General features: G+C 49.9%; 1 protein-coding gene across 1 annotated transcript in view; it reads left to right on the forward strand.

The window, feature by feature from the left end:
* The window catches only part of LOC111842923 (cGMP-inhibited 3',5'-cyclic phosphodiesterase 3B-like), a 46433-nt gene that overhangs the window by 17650 nt on the left and 11724 nt on the right, over positions 1–17059 (forward strand). The window contains exons 2-5 of the mRNA XM_072698149.1: positions 12780–12830; positions 14659–14907; positions 15217–15371; positions 16657–16760. Of these exons, the coding sequence (XP_072554250.1) occupies positions 12780–12830; positions 14659–14907; positions 15217–15371; positions 16657–16760 (559 nt within the window). The remainder of the gene's footprint in view (positions 1–12779; positions 12831–14658; positions 14908–15216; positions 15372–16656; positions 16761–17059) is intronic.

Consider the following 17059-nt stretch of genomic DNA (forward strand, 5'->3'; position numbering starts at 1 on the left):
GGGGCGCCAACCCATCACAGGGCACTCACACCATTCACACCTACAGGCGATTTTGCATATTACCAGACTGTCGGTTCTGGAGAACCCAGAGGAAACCCCACAGTGACACGAGGAGCTAACAGTGCTAACCACTGCACTATCAAGCTAATTATTCTTATTTTTCATCGTTAGATTTTCACTCTCTGGGTTTTTCAGTTTCGCTGCCTTGGATTGACATGCATGTATCACTTTGTGTTTCCTGAAGTTGCCAAAGACCTACATGAAGCAGTTTAAATATGATCATACTGGAGACTCCCAGATAACATTTATTATTGAAAATCAGTATACATATTTAGACGTGCTCTCTTTATTGGATAAGACTGTCTTGCTTTGTTTCTGTATGGTTTTCATTATTTTAATTGAAAGCAATTTCAGTTTAATGAAAATCAATGGTTTCCATGACCCCAAGCGAATCCCGCGTGCAGCGCCCGTGCCGCACATTCCTGGCATCCTTCCTCCGTAGATGCTGGACGAGTGCAAATTGCCAGCACATGTTTATCCCAAGAGCAGAAGATAAGATGAAGGGGCCTCATGCCTGCGAGGGTCCGGGTGGGGATAGGTGGGAAACGAGGATTCGTGAAATCATTCGCAAAGCCCGGTGGGTCACGCTTTGGCGCGAGTGTCTTTGGCCGTTTTTTAGTATTTTCCTTCCTGTCACTGTGGGTTGCATTTTTTTTTTGTGTTCACAAGCCCCTTCTGTGAACACAACCCGATATCAGTCTGCTATTTCCCCAGCTCTAATATGTAAGCCAATGTCTTCTTAACGAGTTGAAATTTGTCGACATTTGTAGCCTTTCCGGTGGTGTCCCGGGGGTGGAGCGCAGGACAGCCAAACACGGAAAAGGCTGGTGTGATGCAGCCTCCGGGGGTCAGTCGGGGAACCTCCATCATCACATGGCCCTGCAGCATCACAGCTCCTTCCTCGGTGCCTTTTCTGTTTGTCCTCAGGTATCTGTCCCTCAAACATGCGTTCCTATGAAAGCATGAAAGCAGGATTTAGTGGAGTGAGTTTTGTCACTTTAGATTTTGGAATAAAATCACAGCGGTATTTCTGCCGTGAGAAATACTTTGATAGTGAAATGTAGGTGTGATCAGCTGACAGACTGCTTTACGCCGTGAACGTCCAGCTGCTGTTAATCGTTAATTTTTTGCTTGTGTGTTGATGGGTGCTTCCACCCCATGTCCTGAAGTACACAGTAAAGAGGCCCCTGTCTCCCTCCAAGGCGTCAGATGGTTTATTCTGTGTTTATGATAAGGCCACCGCTGTTTGCTTTTCTACGTTTCGTTACCATGGGTTCTAGCTGCTGACCTGTTGCAACATAAAGATATTGAAAGTGGCCAGTTGGGCCAAGTTAACGAGAGAAGAGTGAAGAAGAGTGTTCAGGTGGCAAATCGAATCTCCTCCTCCCTTCTCCTTGCTCTTGCAGATGCTGCGCATCCTCTCACTGTTTGTAAAAGTAAAGATTGTGCAAATGCAATGATGTTTGAAGTATTAATGGAGACTCAGGCAGGGATTTTTTTTCTTTGCTGATTCCTATATACAGTGGTACCTCAGTACTCGAACTCATTATAACTCGAATTTCTTAAAAGTCGAACCAACCAGTTAGAAAAATTTTTACCTAGAACTCGATCTGAATCTCAGAAGTCAAACCGTGAACGCCGACCTAAGATAACTTGTACGCGCGGGGAAATGAGTCACGCGGCACATCTCTCAGCGGAAACAAAGGATAACGCTTCAGTCTCAGCCTAGCATTCGCTGTGATAGCACCATGCATGTTTACACTAGCTGAATACATGTATTTAGACAGTAAAAATACATTTAGACAATGATAACAGTAATTATTATAATAAAATACATTTAAAAATAAAGATTTCTTGTTATTTTAATATTAATAATAAACCATTAATACATTTAATTATAATAATATTGTCGTACCCAGTGGGGAAGGAAAGGAGACAAAGGCGCAGACGTCAGGGTATCGGGGAATACGGGGTCTAATTACAGGTAAGGCAGGCAAAACGCAGACGGACAATACAATTATCGGACTGGGGAAACAAACTGAAACGTGGACAAAATACAGAGGACTAATGACAATCAGAAACAGCTGATGAAACAGGGATTCCACACGGGATTAACGAGGGGGCGTGGCACACGGATGGAGCGGACGATCAGGGCAGGACACATTGTTTGGATACATTTATTTTCTTACTTTAAAAATTACATCCATCCATCCATCCTTCCATCATATAACCGCTCATCCTAGTCAGGTTATAGGAGGGTGGGGGGAGATAAATATGATTTGAAATTCCTTAGTGAAGTTGCTAGTGTAAGACTGACGTCCCAGGACAAGGTGTGTAACCTCAGCCGGCAGCTTGCGGGCTGGTACAGTGTCCTGCAGGCATGGGTCTGCATCTCCAGGGGGCGACGGCGAGCAATGTGGCCCCCATCCTCACTCGGCCCGCCGCTGACCCGGCGAGGCATGTGCGTCGTGGTCGGCCAGTCCCCCCCCCCCCCCCCCCCCAAGTTGAAAGAAAGCTCCCGTTGTTCCATGAGAGTCGCGCGTTTTATTCACTGACAGTTGCGTATTCAATTGAACCAGCATTCAGATGGGGGTGGGGGGGGGGGGTGGGGGAGTGATAGAAAACAGCACTAGAGCCCGAAGGCGTTTCAAGTGTCTGACTGTGTAAAATTTCGGCCTTGGGGGGGCAGGCTGCAGCTAAAATAACAGCGTGAGAGAGCATTCCGGATCGGGCTGGGACTGTTTGAAAACCGTTTGCTTGTCAACAGTCTGATTTCTTCTCGTCATTGCTCTCTCGCTCCATCCCTCCCTTTCTTTGCTGGCTGCCGTTCCATGCCTCCTGTGTCCCCTGTTTACACCGAGAGGCTGCCACGATTCGCCCCGATAACAGCAGACGTTCCCTTACAAGGTCTCCAGCCCCGCGGGTCGTGCTGCTCTGCCCATATTAGGCGCCGGTTTCCTGTTTGCTGCCGTCACCGGGATGCGGCTGAGGGCTGGCTGGGGGCCCCTGAGTGGGCCAGGTACTGGGGATGCCTTTTACCGCTCTGCAGCCTGGCCAAGAGCATCAGGCACCGCTGAACTTATTTTCAGCCGTGAAATGTGGTGATGTCTGTGGTTTTGACAGTAGATTTTGGTGTGAACTATAGTATGTTAGCATCTCCACTTTGCATTATTAATTCATTTAAGATAATAAATAAAAATTTCTTCTTCAGTGTGCAGCTCCTTTCTCACCAGAACTAACCAGGTGCTCAGCACGTCTCTCAGCGCATGTGTCGGTGCAGCCTGTCTTGGTGCATTTCTGCTCAGCCTGTGTTTCGGTGCAGAGTGTCTCTCGGTGCGGCTCGGTGCAGAGTATCTCACAGGCGGAGCATGTTTCGGCACGTTTTTCAGTGTGGCACATCTCTCGATGCAGTGCATCTCTCAGCGGGTCTCAGTGAGGTGTCTCTCACTGCATCTCTTGTAGGGTCTCGTCTCTCGCCGCATCTGTTGGTGGATCTTAGTGCAGTGCATCTCTCATAGCTTCTCTGTGTAGCACGTCTTTCGGCACAACTCTCGACGGGTCTCTCTGCAGTTTGTTTGTCATCGCATCTCTCGTAGGTTCTCAGTGCAGCGCGTCTCTCCGCTGCATCTCTTGGTGAGTCTCGGTGTAGCACGTCTCTCACAGCATCTCTCAACAGGTCTCGGTGCAGTAGGTCTCTTGGCACGTCTCTCAGTGCAACCCATGTCGAAGCATCTCCACACTGAGCCTCTCTCAGCGTGTCTCGAAGTGCAGCACCTCTCTTGGCCCATCAAGTCGCTAGCCGTGTCTCTCGGTGCAGCATGTTGCTTGGTGCCTCTCTTGGAATCTCTTGGTCCACCACGTCTCTTGGCGCAATGTATCTCCTACCATGTCTTAGCATGTCTCTTTGTGCATTTCGCTGCAATGCATTTCTCAGCATGTCTCTTAGTTCATGTCGATGCAGTGCGTCTTGGTTCGGCACATTTCTCAGCACAGCACGTCTATAGGCATGTCTCTCTGCACATCTCAGTGCAGTGCATCTCTCAGCTTGGCACGTCCCTCGGCGCCCCACGTCTCTCTCAGCGCATCTCAGTGCAGTGCATCTCTTGTCTCTGCATGTCTCTGGGTGCAGCCCGTTTATCGGCATGTATCTCGGTGAATCTCTCGGTGCAGTGCGTCTCTCAGTTCGGCACATCTCTCGACACATTTCCCGGTGCAGCATGTCACTCGGCATGTCTATTGGCACATTTCCAGTCTGGACTGAGTGGGGTCGGGTGGGGGGGGGGGGGGGGGGCTTTACTCCTGATGGTGAGAAGGCGGCCTGGAATGTGCCCTGTCTGCACGTCTGTGTTTCCGCACCCGCCGGACATCATGACAGAGTCACTCTGCTCCCTGCTGGCCGTTCGTGTGCCTCTGTTCGCCCGTCGCTCCCTCTCTCACCACCGCGTTAAGATTGGCTTCTTGCTTCCTGCTTTTCTGTAACCACTCTGTATCCCTTCATTGCATTTTTTTTTTGAGTGGCTTAAACTGCGTGATGACTTCATGAGTCCGGATCGTGAACTTAGATGTTCTTTGCAATTGCAATTTTGTTTTGTTTTTTTTTTAATGTTATGGGCTGGATTTGTTTCACCTGATGTCCTCATCGCGGAAGCCTTTAAAATATAACATTTCTTTGTTTTTGTTTCTCTTGAGATTTTTAAAGCGGTACAGCAGCTGTAAAGGGCTCACGCCCATGCACACGTATCGTCCGTCTTCTCAGCTTTCCGTCGTTTTGTCTCGCACTTTTTATCACTTTCAGTCAGGTGCATCAGTTCTGTTCCTCTCATAGTTAAAGCTCAGAAGCTGTAGCTAACTATTAATCAGCTTTTTCTATAAAAGTGACCACATTCTACATGTTTACCCCCTAAGCACTTGGTTCTTGTTCATTATCTCAGTGATTGGACCGTTATGGTCAGTAGAATGGCCCATTTTGGGCACTTCCTGTGCTTTTGTGACCTTTCTAGGTCTTTCTAGGACGGGTCTACTACACATCTGGCTTCTGAACCTGCTGTAGGTGGGACTTCTTGGGTCGTGGTCATAGGAGCCAGATAAATAACCAATAGGAAGAGGCGTAGACCAGTCGGCCCTCTACCAGTGTCTTTTGGCTGCATACAAGTTATTTTGTATTCACTTTTTTCTCATCAGCTTTCAATATTTCTTTTTTTTTTTTAATCTTATTTCTATCTTTTTTGTATTTTTCTTAAATCCAGTTGGTCACTTCCTGATTTGCCCCCAGGAGACGGTCACGGCCGTATTTTTTGTGTCCTCTCTCGCCGTGACACCAACCTGTCCCCCTTTTTCCGGATGGAAAGTGTGACAGTTCTGGGACTCTGGTTGGCTGGGGTCGTAGACGCAAGCGTGTGTGCCCCCCCCCCACTGCATAGTTCCATGTTGCTGCTTCTGTCCAGGCGGCAGAGATGCAGGTCTGAGTGACGGAGGCAGAAACCCCCCCGGTCTGTCTTTTAGGATGTCGGGTCCCCCTCTCACGCCCCCTTAGCTACGTAGCCTTGTTCGCACCCTTTCCGTTTCTGTCGCCATGTTGGTGACTTCCCCTGCTCCTGTGCCTTCTGTATTTTAAATCTCGTTGCCGCTCATCCCGTCCCATGTGACATGGCTAAACGTCACACGTCACAAGCCTCGTGTGAGTCTGAGAAGCCTCTGTCGTTGCCGGGGTTCAGCACATTGACAGTAAGCGCCGTGTGAATCTGAGCTGTCTCTCAGTATAAGGTGCTGATCACATGCTGGGCCCTATGCAGGTGTGTTTAGGTCCAGGCAGGTTAAGGTTAGGGTTAACCGCTTGGTTAGATTTGGTGACTGCTAGTACCCCCCCCCCCCCCCCCCCCCCCCAGCACTGTTGTCAGCCCCTGGGGCCTGAGAGGTGACTGTGTGATTAGGGATCCTTCCGTAGCCCATTAATTGGGGTTGGGTGGCAGTTGGACGGGGGTACTGGCTGCATTGGGGGGGTCACGTGTTAATTGGCTTGTATGGTGCGCCGGCACTGCAGCAACTGCTCAGAGCTCGCTTCTTTCATTCTTGCTATCATTCATTCTCGCTTTCTTTCATTTTTACTTTCTCTCCATCTGTCTTGCATACCTTTGGTCTTTCGTTCTGTCTGTCTTTCCTGTGGTGTTAGTCTTTCTTTCCTTTGGTCTTTCTATCGGTCTTTCTGGCTTTCATTTTTACTTTCTCGATCTTGCATTCCTTCGGTCTAACTTTCCATCTTTCCTTCGACTTTTCTCTCCTCTGGTCTTTTCTTTCTTTCTTTCTTTCTTTCTTTCTTTCTTTCTTTCTTTCTTTCTTTCTTTCTTTTATGTCTCCCCCCCCCCACCCGCAGGCCCACTACAGTCGGTGTACAGCGGATGCACATTTCTCCCTTCCACCCCTTGCGCAGGGACTTTGTGGGGGAGCTGCTTCTGCTGTCGGTGAATACCTCTGCACAGAGGGGCCTGTGTGCGTCTGCCTGTGTGCGTCTGCCTGTGCGCGTCTGCCTGTGCGCGTCTGCCTGTGCGCGTCTGCCTGTTTGTTGTGGGCTCCTGCGCTCACCTTAGCTGCCTTCTGTTTCGCTCATGTAGGCGCTGTTTGTGTTCGGCGGTTTGTGCCGCATTGCTTCAGTGCTGTCACACGCTGATAGAATCACAGACACGGTGATGTTGGGACCTGTGCCCCCGCCCCCCCGGCGTGCTCGCTGAGAGGAAGGGGTCAGCCAGGACTTGACGCTGTGTGCGTGCCCGCATTCGCGTGCCTTCCTCCTCTCCGGCACGCGGTCTCTCCCGCCAAACAGGCCCGTGGTCGTCCAGGCACCACACCGGGCCGCCCACGCATCCGGTAACCTGAAGAGAAGCCGTACTCTTCCCAAATCACGTGGGTCACAGCCGACACCCCGAGGCGAGTACAGGATGGCCATCAGCTGTCCGCTCAAACGTTCCCTTCCTGCCGAGTGCCGCCTCTAGCTTTGTAATCGGCCCGGTAGCCGTGGGCTCGACCTGCTAGCTTTTTTGTCCAGGTGCTGTGTTCCCGATCAGAAGCGGGGGGGTGGGTCCTGGTGGATAGATGCCTTCGGTTCCGGGGGAGACTCACACACGCACATCTGCATGTACCTCCTTACCAGAACACAGTCATGGCTTTATTATGTGGGGGACTTTGTAAGGTTGCCTGTTCGGCTCCTGTAGCTGACCACAGAACACAGAAGGTCGTGGGTTCGAATCCTGGGGAGCACACACAAAATGTGAATGTGAAAAGAACTAAATGTGAATGTAGGTTTTCCTGCCCAGAGGACTGTGCTGCTTATAGGCTCCGCTCTGCGGAGAAAAGTGCAGCACAGGCGTGAAAAGACGCACGGAGCTACCAGCGCCGCGGGGCGCCGCCCCTCCGCCCCCAGGAATGTGACACGCATCCGCCAGCCCCCCCCCCTCACAGCAGACTCCTCGCACATAACGCCCAGCGTGGGGCCTCAGGCCGGCGTGATCTGCCTGGTCCTGGGTGCACGCCACTGTCTTGCTCTGGTGGCAATCTTCATCGCCCCCACCTGCCCTGTCTCTGTCCCATAGCCCATGAATTAGGGAGTACAGATTTTGAAGGGTCAGCAAGAGACGTGAGAGCTGTTCAAGTTTCATATTTTCATGTTTTTATTTGTCACATAAGTAATCAAACACTGTACTACTGCGTAGTGAAATGCTTTGGCACCTGATTCCTGCTCTGTGCTTGTAGGGAATAAAAGGAAAACAAAATGTTATAAAAAGATAAGAATAACTAAGAATAAAATAATAATGAAGGCAACAGAAGCAGGGGCATGGTCAGGCATATTTTAGGGGGACTTTAGACCTCCTAAAATATTTGTTAGTCCCCCAAAATAAATGTGTATTTATTGACTTGAAGTCATGAATAATTTGCCATCAGCCCCCCCCCAGTAAAGACTCAGCCCCTCTTCCATTCTTCTCTAACTAAGCCCCTGAAACGGCCTACAAAATAGGCAATAAGAATTAAGACGAGTATATCAACAGCAGTAAAAGATATGCAGTGACAGTGTCGTATGATGGAAGTGCATGCAGTGGCCTGTTAGCTTTGGGGGGATCCTCCATGGGGATACTAACGGCCTGAGGGCAGAAGAGTTTGCTTTCCTTTCTTGTTTCGGCCTTCAGGCTGGCCACAGAAGTGAAAAGGGGCCGTGTGGGTGGGGGCTTTTATTATTATTTTATTATTTGTATTGCTCTCTTTGGGGAAGGTACATGAACCCGAACCTGTAGATTAAAGTGCTTCCCTTCCTGTTCGGTGTGCATCCCCCCCCCCCCCCCCCGTCACGGAGCCGGGGACTGGGCTCTCCTAAGCCTCACCTAAGGCCAGTTTTGATCCGCTGGTCCGGCTCCAGCGTTATCTGGCTGCCACCACTGATTCAGCGCCCCAACCCTGCTGGGGGGGGGGGGGCTTTCTGTGGGAAGCGGGTGTCCTCTTGTTATCTCTTGCTCCTCAATCTCCTACTGTCTGTCAGCCCTCTGACGCAGCCCACCTCAGCACCACCCCACAGAAACTGTGTCGTCCACGATGTTCAGGCTGAACCATGTGCCGTGGTGCCACACCAAACGTCCTACATGGGCAGGGCCCAGAATTTGCCCCAGTTGGACGGGGGTGTCGGGCGAGTCCCGGCTGGACGGGATTGAATCTGCATCCCAAGGAGATGTTGTCTGCTGCCTGTACGTGGAGCTGTGTGATGCTTATAAGAGTTTTACCAAGACATTATTGGGTCCAATCAGACTGTAGAGGAGGTGGGTCCAAGCAACTAGTGGAGGCGGGACCAAGACATCTGATTGATAAAGAGGGCAAAATATCACGAGCAACCAAACTTACCCCTCAGAGACTATTGATCCCAAGTAGCTGTGTGTATGTTGAAATGCACGTTAATCGTGAGCCTGAGCCATCAGAGGAGCTACTGAAAGCAGGCGACACACGGTCTCGCTGTAGCACGTGGTAGTGAGACGCTCCCAATGTGAAGTCAAGCAGCACACGCAGCGCGATAAGATGCTGTCAGGTTTTATTTGTGATACTTAATTGAAAACTTGATCGACAGAAATCGATATGAAAGCATTTCAAAGGCAGAAAAAACAAGAATTTCTGACATGCTCTACTTAATTTGCTCTTGTTAATTTAGGCAATAAACAGGTTAAATAAAAAGTGTACCCTTCACTGATAAACCTTTTGTTAATTCTTGTTTTTAAAGATACTCTCTGTTGTTTGTTCTTTGTCATATTTTTCTAGGCTTTTTCTTAAGTGCTTGGTGTGTTTTTTGCTGCCCACTGACAGCTCAGGAACATGTGGACTGCAGCAGAATGGGGGCACTTACTCCCATTGGCCCACGTAACCTACCTTCTCTCTGATTGGCTGTTTCTTGTGACCTGCCTCACCACTCCTATGACATCATGTAGCCCCTGGTGGCAGTGTCCCCTGTACTCCTGTGTCCAAGTGTCCTGTTTGGGGCAAACGCATATGGGAAGTACAGGGATGCCCTAGGGCAGCTGAAGTAAGTTACAAAGAAAGATTCACATCTTTTCTTTTGGAAATTCAGGGGACAAATTAGACAATGGGGGCGGCATGGTGGTGCAGTGGTTAGCACTGTTGCCTCGCACCTCTGGGACCTGGGTTCGAGTCTCCGCCTGGGTCACATGTGTGTGGAGTTTGCATGTTCTCCTCCGGGTACTCCGGTTTCCCCCCACAGTCCAAAGACATGCTGAGGCTAATTGGCGTTGCTAAATTGCCCTTAGGTGTGCATGTGTGAGTGAATGGTGTGCTAGTGTGCCCTGCGATGGGCTGGCCCCCCATCCAGGGTTGTTCCCTGCCTCGTGCCGTTGCTTCCGGGATAGGCTCCCAACCCCCTGCGACCCAGTAGGATAAGCGGGTTGGATAATGGATGGATGGATGGAAATTAGACAATGAGTAAGTTCCTTTATATTGAAGATAGAGCAGTGACCGATTTCTAATATTGGTAATAACAATTTTCAAGAAAGGATTTCTTTGTTGTGACATCGTCACTCAAGGGTAAGGGAGTGTTTAACCAGATCGATCAGCCATGAATCTTAACGGTTAACCTGCACATGGCAGCCCAGGGCACGAGAGGGGAGGGTGGCAGTCCATCACTACTGCCAAAACTGCAGTCGTACAATGAGTGACTTTCACTACGACGTTCACTCATTTGTGTGTAACCTTAAGACTTTAAAATCCTTTAACTTGTTACCATTTCCAGTCCCCACAAGGGGAAACTCAATTTTATAAAAATCTGTGACTGCAATCAAAAAATTAAAAATGCCAAAAGTCTCGTATTTTGTTTTGTTAGGGCTAAGGAGGGGTTAAGGTTGTCATCCCTAGGGTCATGCCCATAGAAATGAATGGATGGTCGCCACAAAGGTTATAAATGCAAACGTGTGTGTGTGTGTGTGTTTACCTGTGTATCTTTGCCTGTTTGTTTTTGCACATTTTCATCTTCCCACATTTCTCTCATTTTGACTTTTCTGCCATGACGTGGAAGGCGTTCTGTTGTACCGTATGCACACACACATACACACACACACACATACACACACACACACGTCCGCCCGCTGACCTCTCATTTGTGCTTTCTCTGCTTTCTTATTGTTTGGGGACAGGCACCGAGCGAACCCGGCGAGAGACGCAGATATAACGTTTCCGCGTCGTTCGCATCGCTACGCCAGCCCGTCCCATCTCTGCTGCGTCGCCATGCCAGCCCTCCGTAAACAAACCCGGCTCCAGCCTGCTCCTTCCCCATCTCTCTCGCCCGCCATCCAGTTGCCATGGCGTTTGTATCATTGTTTGCTTACTGTGCCTCTGGGTTGCCACGGCAACACTTATTTGCTGAACTAATGTCTGGCGAGTGTTAAGCAGATGCTGATGGCGGACACGGATCATTTCCTTTTTGTTCAATGAGACATCTTGTGATGTAAGAGCGCGGGATCCCGGGACCGGCGTGACGCCAGATCAGAGAAACGCACGTGATTGGGTTGGGTCATTCATGCACCTTGTTCATGGGTACCATCCATTCCTGGTACCGACCTGCCTTAATAAAGAACTTTATCACCCCGTCCCAATTGTCACCCCTTTCAGACAATTAAACCATTTTAACTAGAGTAGATGCTCCCTGGGACAGAAGGGCTGCACCACTTCAAAGGTCCTCTCATTCCTGCCGACGTCCTGCCACCTTGTGGTTGACCCTGACCTAGACGGACGGATGGATGGACACAGGGTCAGACTGCCTCTCGTGCTTTGCAGTGAGACACTTCGAACAGGATGTTCTGAATCACAAGTACAGAAAGTACAAGGAATTTCGATTGTTGCGGGTGGTGGCCTCACATAAACGATCAAACATGCAATAAAACCTATAATCGGGACAAAAATGCAGAAAAACAATAAATATAGTGAAAGTAAAACAGTTGTTTTCACTCTTTTTACCCCGGAGTAGCTGCCAAACTGAAGTGGAGTTATTCAGACTAACCATTAAAAAAGGGCGTTAGGAACTCGTCCTTCTTTAGCCTGGCGGGTCTCTGAAGCTACCAGCCTCGTCACGATTGGCCGGGAGCCGCACTGGCTGTCCGGGTCGCGGCTGTCCGGGTCGCGGCTGTCCGGGTCGCGGCTGTCCGGGTCGCGGCTGTCCGGGTCGCGGCTGTCCGGGTCGCGGCTGTCCGGGTCGCGGCTGTCCGGGTGCATCACCCATGTGGGTCTGATCGAGTCAGTCCACTTTCCCTGTCCACCTTACAGCCACCATCTTCCCTGCCTCCCCACCCCCCACCCCATGCTGTTTTTTCAACCCAAAGTAACAATGTACTTTTTAAGTGGTGTGCGGTGTGCCCCCCCCCCCCCCCCCCCAAGGAGGTTGAAGCACTCTGTCATTCTTTGGCGGGGGACAATGCAGGAGCTGCATGCGGCGTTCTCCTCTGTGAGGTTTTTTTTTTTTTCTGTCTGCACAGATAACATGAAAATCCACCCAATTGACGTAATTAGGCCAGATAGCATCTGAGAAGCTCGTTGTTGACGTTTCTCTGTGGTTTCAGTGGCTTGCAGCTCTCTCTCTCTCTCTCTCTCTCTCGCTCTCCCCCCCCCTTCTGGCTCCCCCTCTCTCTGCGAATCTGTTGTGCTATTCGACCTGAGACACATTATAAATGTTAAGAAATGTGGAATATAAATTAGGTCCCCCCCCCACAACATGCCGTCGTATGAGGCAGACGCTCTTTGCCCTGAAATGCAGTGTGTGTGTGTGTGTGTTTTGACCACTGTTATCCTGCCAATGAATAGATGCCACCTTGTGTGACAGCTCCCCACGTCACTGTGACGTCTCAGCCTCTGGGGTCACCTGGGGATTCGGCGGCGCTGAGTGTGTGTGAATCGGGGCTGTGGAGAGTGAGGTTCCCATAGCGCCGTATCACACACTGCGACAGATGTGTTCACACTCATGCGAACACACATTCGCTGCAGCTGCAGTGTCCTCAGAAAGTTTTATCGTGACTTGTGATTGTGTCGTGAGGAGTGACAGTGTTGGGGATCAGGTGTGTCTCTCCCAGGTGTGGTCTTTCCACCAGGCGTACAGACTGTTTCCCACAGCCGGCCCTGGCTGTCTCTGCAGTCTTGCCCCCCCCCCCCCCCCCCAAACCCTCCAGCTAACCTGTGCTTCTCTCCTCCTCTTCTAGATGATTCTGTGGGACTGGGACTTGAAGCAGTGGTACAAGCCACAGTATCAGGTCAGTGTGTGTGGATATGTGTGTGTGTTGGGGGGGGGGGGGGGGCTTCATCGCCTGCACACCTATGATGTCATCATTCTCACCGCATATGGCTGCACGTAGTTAGCCTGGCATTATGGTGTGGACAGCACTCTCTACGGGGCCCATCATGCAAGAGGGGGCACTGAAGGTGGACTCGACCTGGAAGTACTAAGCTAGATACCCAGGCTTAACCTCCGTCCCCTTCTGTGTGAAGGTGGTACGTCCCTCAGTAAGGTCGGTCCGCTCACCTCTATGCGCGGCTCTTGGCCGTCGAGCGTCACGGAGGCACCCCAGCGAGTTTCCGTTTCAGGCCCATAGACACTCATTTCCTGAAATAAACTGCCCCCCCACCCCAAACACACAGGTAGATAAAAAAACCTGCCGACGTCAGTCTTACTGAAGGCCCACTTTTTCTGCTGCTCAGTCACCTTAAGCAAAGGTAACCAGGTCATTGATTGGCTGGGTGTCTCCCTTTAGGGGGGGGGCGGCAGCATGCCGCCACACTGCAGCAGTCCCACTCCTGCCAGCCCCTGATAAATCTCCATTCTGGCATGGCTGCGGCAAGATTATTGCTGGTGTTATTTATGTGCGCGCCCCCCTCCTCCCCTTCCTGCCCCACACTTTTGACGTCACCGAGTCAGTGGGGCGGCGTTTGTGTGGCGGCAGGCAGGGGGGGTGGGGGGGGGGGGATTGTGGGCCCACTTTCTTTTATTACTTTCACTGCTGCCAAAAATGTCCGACCCTCTTTTAGCCACGCAAAATCGATAGGATTGGCCCAGCTTGGCTCTGTGTAGGCAGGCCCCCAGCTGGCATGGCCTTGTTTGGGGGGGGGGGGCTTTATGGCTTTATGATAATAATTCATCACCTTCTCAGTGTCGGCTGTGTTTAGGGGAGCATGTACATGCGTTTAAGCTTTGTGCGCCCTTCTGTGTGTCTTTGTGCCCTCTGCGAACATCGGCCTGCAGGCCTTTTGTGAGCTGGCCTGCCTCTCCTGAGTCTCAGAGCTTCTGGTGTCACGCATCACACCAGCTTTGGCCACGAGAGGGCAGCAACGCGCAGCTGCGGCGTTATAGTCATTCATATGGTCCATGACTCCTGGCCTCGAGGTTATGTCCACTAAACCTAAAATTAGATTGTTTTATTATGGATTTGAAGCTATTTTATAACTTCCTGTTCACATTATCTAGTAATAAGAAAGCAGCCGAGCATTTCTTACTTTGAGAAAAATTGTACTTTCGAAGATAACCAGGACATTAATGCTTGAAGTCATGGGGCTATTCCATTGAAGAATTTTGAGCAAAAAAGTACTTAATGCGCAATATGGATATTTTTTTTTCTTGGTATTTTTTGCACAATATTTTTATAACAATAATATCCCCTTTATCTTCTTCCAAAAAAAAATAATAAAAAATAAACTCCTAGCCTCTTTTGCTGATGGAACACAGCACATTGAAAAGGCTAACTCTACAGAGAATCACTTGAAAGATACCGGAAATGCATGTTTAAAGATTTTTTTTATTAGATTAATAAAGCATAAAGGGCGGAAAACGTTCTCAACGGATAAAACTTGTTAGACGATGCTTGGAAAATTCACAGCGGCATTAAAAAAACGCCCAGAACCAGTAAAATAAACGCCAGGGACCGATGCTGGGAAGCAAATCAGTGCGTTTTATGGTTTCCCTGTAAATGACAAGAAATCGGCCCCATAAAGTTTTATCCGGTTTAACAAAAGCGCCAGGCTTAACCTTGAGAACTGGGCCAGAAGTGTCTTGATGTGAACAGTTTGCCTCCCCCCTCCTGTCGCTAGGGGGCCTTGGCCGGGAATGTGGTGGACCTCTCCATGATCAACGAGGCGCGTAACCTGGTAACGGAGCTGCTGGCGGACCCCGCGGTGCCGGTGCAGGTCGCCTCCTCGCTGCGCTGCGTCAGCAGCCTCATGGGCACCTTCTCGGGCTCCTGCCGGCCTCGCGTCAACCCATTCACTCCCTTCCCCGGCTTCTACCCCTGCACCGGGGCCGAGGACCCCGTCGACAAGGCCGACAGGAAGCCGCACAAGGTGGGATCCGGATTCCGGAACCATGTCCGTGTCTGGAGACCCTGCGGAGAATGAACATGGGCTGGTGTTTGATTCCCAGCACTTGTACTGTTTTAAATCTGATCACTGGTGTCTTGTCATATATGACAAATATATTCTTATCTAGTCATGGATTCTAATCACTGGATGCCAATGATATTCCTTAGAGTTTATTGCTATTTTTTTTAACAGCATTTCTGTTGTTTGGCGCCATTTGGATGATGAGATCCTGGGTAAAAGGGGCCGACTGCAATTGTTGCCGCCATTGTGTCCCTCTGTCTCCCCCTACAGGTCATGAGCAGCAGGAACAGCCTGCCCACTCCGCAGCCGCGGCGCAGCTCCACCACCTCCACCCTCCCGGCACTGGAGTTGGCGGCGGCGGCGGCGGCGACACGCTGGGAGCGCAGTAACGGCAAGAGGCCCCACGCGGAGCTCTCGCTGACCAGGTGAGGGCGCTCTGCCTTCCAATGTCTCTTAATTTCACCTTTTTATTTTTTTGGCCGCCGTGGGGCTCATCACATTTACAACATTTAGTTTACAATGATGGCTGTGCAGTGACATCATTCAAAGCAGAGCCGCTATGATGATGATTGGATGAGCGTTTGATTTGGGAGGTATGATTTTGGTGCATAACCACACCATCCACCACCTTGGTTGCCTCCAGCTTGTTCCACCAGGCAGAGATACTCCCTGAACAGGATGCGAGTTCGCAGCAGAGCACAGAAACATGCATGTTCACTTACAAACACACACTATGGGCAACAACGAGACGGTAAGGTGCATAAATATGTATGTTTGGATTGTGGGAGGGACCTGGAGTGACACGAGGAGAGCATGCAAACTTACACACAGAGCAGACACTGGATTCAAATCACACATGATTAGAGTAATAATAGGTAACGCTTTACATTAACTTCACCCTCATAATGAACTCATTTAGCATTCAAAGAACATTCGTAAGCTGCATGTAAGTATACCTTAACATCCTAACATACCTTAACAGCTTTAATATACATTAATAAGAAAGATCATATCATTATATGATTATAAACTTTGCCATTATCATATAATATTTGGTAGTATATTTAAGCCGTTAAAGTATGCTAGAATGTTACGGTATACATACATGCTGCTTATGAATGCTCTATGAATGCTTTATAAATGCATTATGAAGGTGTACTGAATGTTCAAACGTGAAAACCCACAGACAGAACAGCCCTTGCTGGATAAGATTGCCCACCCCTGTTCTATAGCCAAGTGCCTTCTTATGGGTTATAGTGTAGCATTGTTTAAATGTGTTTTAAATTACACATGCAAGGTAAGAAGTGTCATTTATCTGTCATTTAAGCCATTTGGACTTTTTGATGGTACATTTTATTCTGATATAAGACATGGGCTGGGTCGCATTGTCCTTAATTTTCCACTAGATGGCAGTAAACAGCTGAGATGCAGTGTATTGTTTTGTCTGCAAAATGTTCATGTAACTCGGCTCTTATGCAGTGGTCTTTTCGGGAAGCACTGTCGTTTTTGCAGTTTTTTATTGTCTTAAGCGTCACATGCTGACGACAAAGCACTCTGCCTGATGTGAGTTGGATATATTTTGCACACAGACGCTTGGCTGTGGGCAGTGTAATCTCTCCGGATGAGGATGGTACAGGCCTGGCTCGAGGGTCATGTGATCTGGCAAGGCCTTCACCCGTGTGACTGACAAGGCGACCTTTTGTTTCAAAGCCAGGGTTCCCCACCCAACGGACCGAATGCCAGCCTGCTGACCATCCCCAAACCGCGGTCCTCCTCGGTGTCCCTCACGTACCACGCAGCACCCAGGAGGGCAGGTGAGTCAGGAAGTCGGGGGTGCTGTACACCCCATATGCTGACATATTTCAGCTGTGAGTACGATGGACTGGGACTTGCCCAGGAGACACCCTGGGTGGGATGCCAGTCCATCACAGGATGTAAAACATGCAGGCTGATTTATAGGCCCAGTCCATCTGCAGTGTGAAACCACAAAACAAACAAGTGCACTGCTGGTTAGAGCTTCGAACCCGTGGCCACCTACCGAGCACCTTCAGCTGTCTTGTGGGGGAGTGATACGCTGAAATAGAGGTGCTGCCTGACAGTGTTTCCTTTTGTT

Source organism: Paramormyrops kingsleyae, chromosome 13 (genome assembly GCF_048594095.1).
Source record: "Paramormyrops kingsleyae isolate MSU_618 chromosome 13, PKINGS_0.4, whole genome shotgun sequence".
In the NCBI taxonomy this organism is placed as follows: Eukaryota; Metazoa; Chordata; class Actinopteri; order Osteoglossiformes; family Mormyridae; genus Paramormyrops; species Paramormyrops kingsleyae.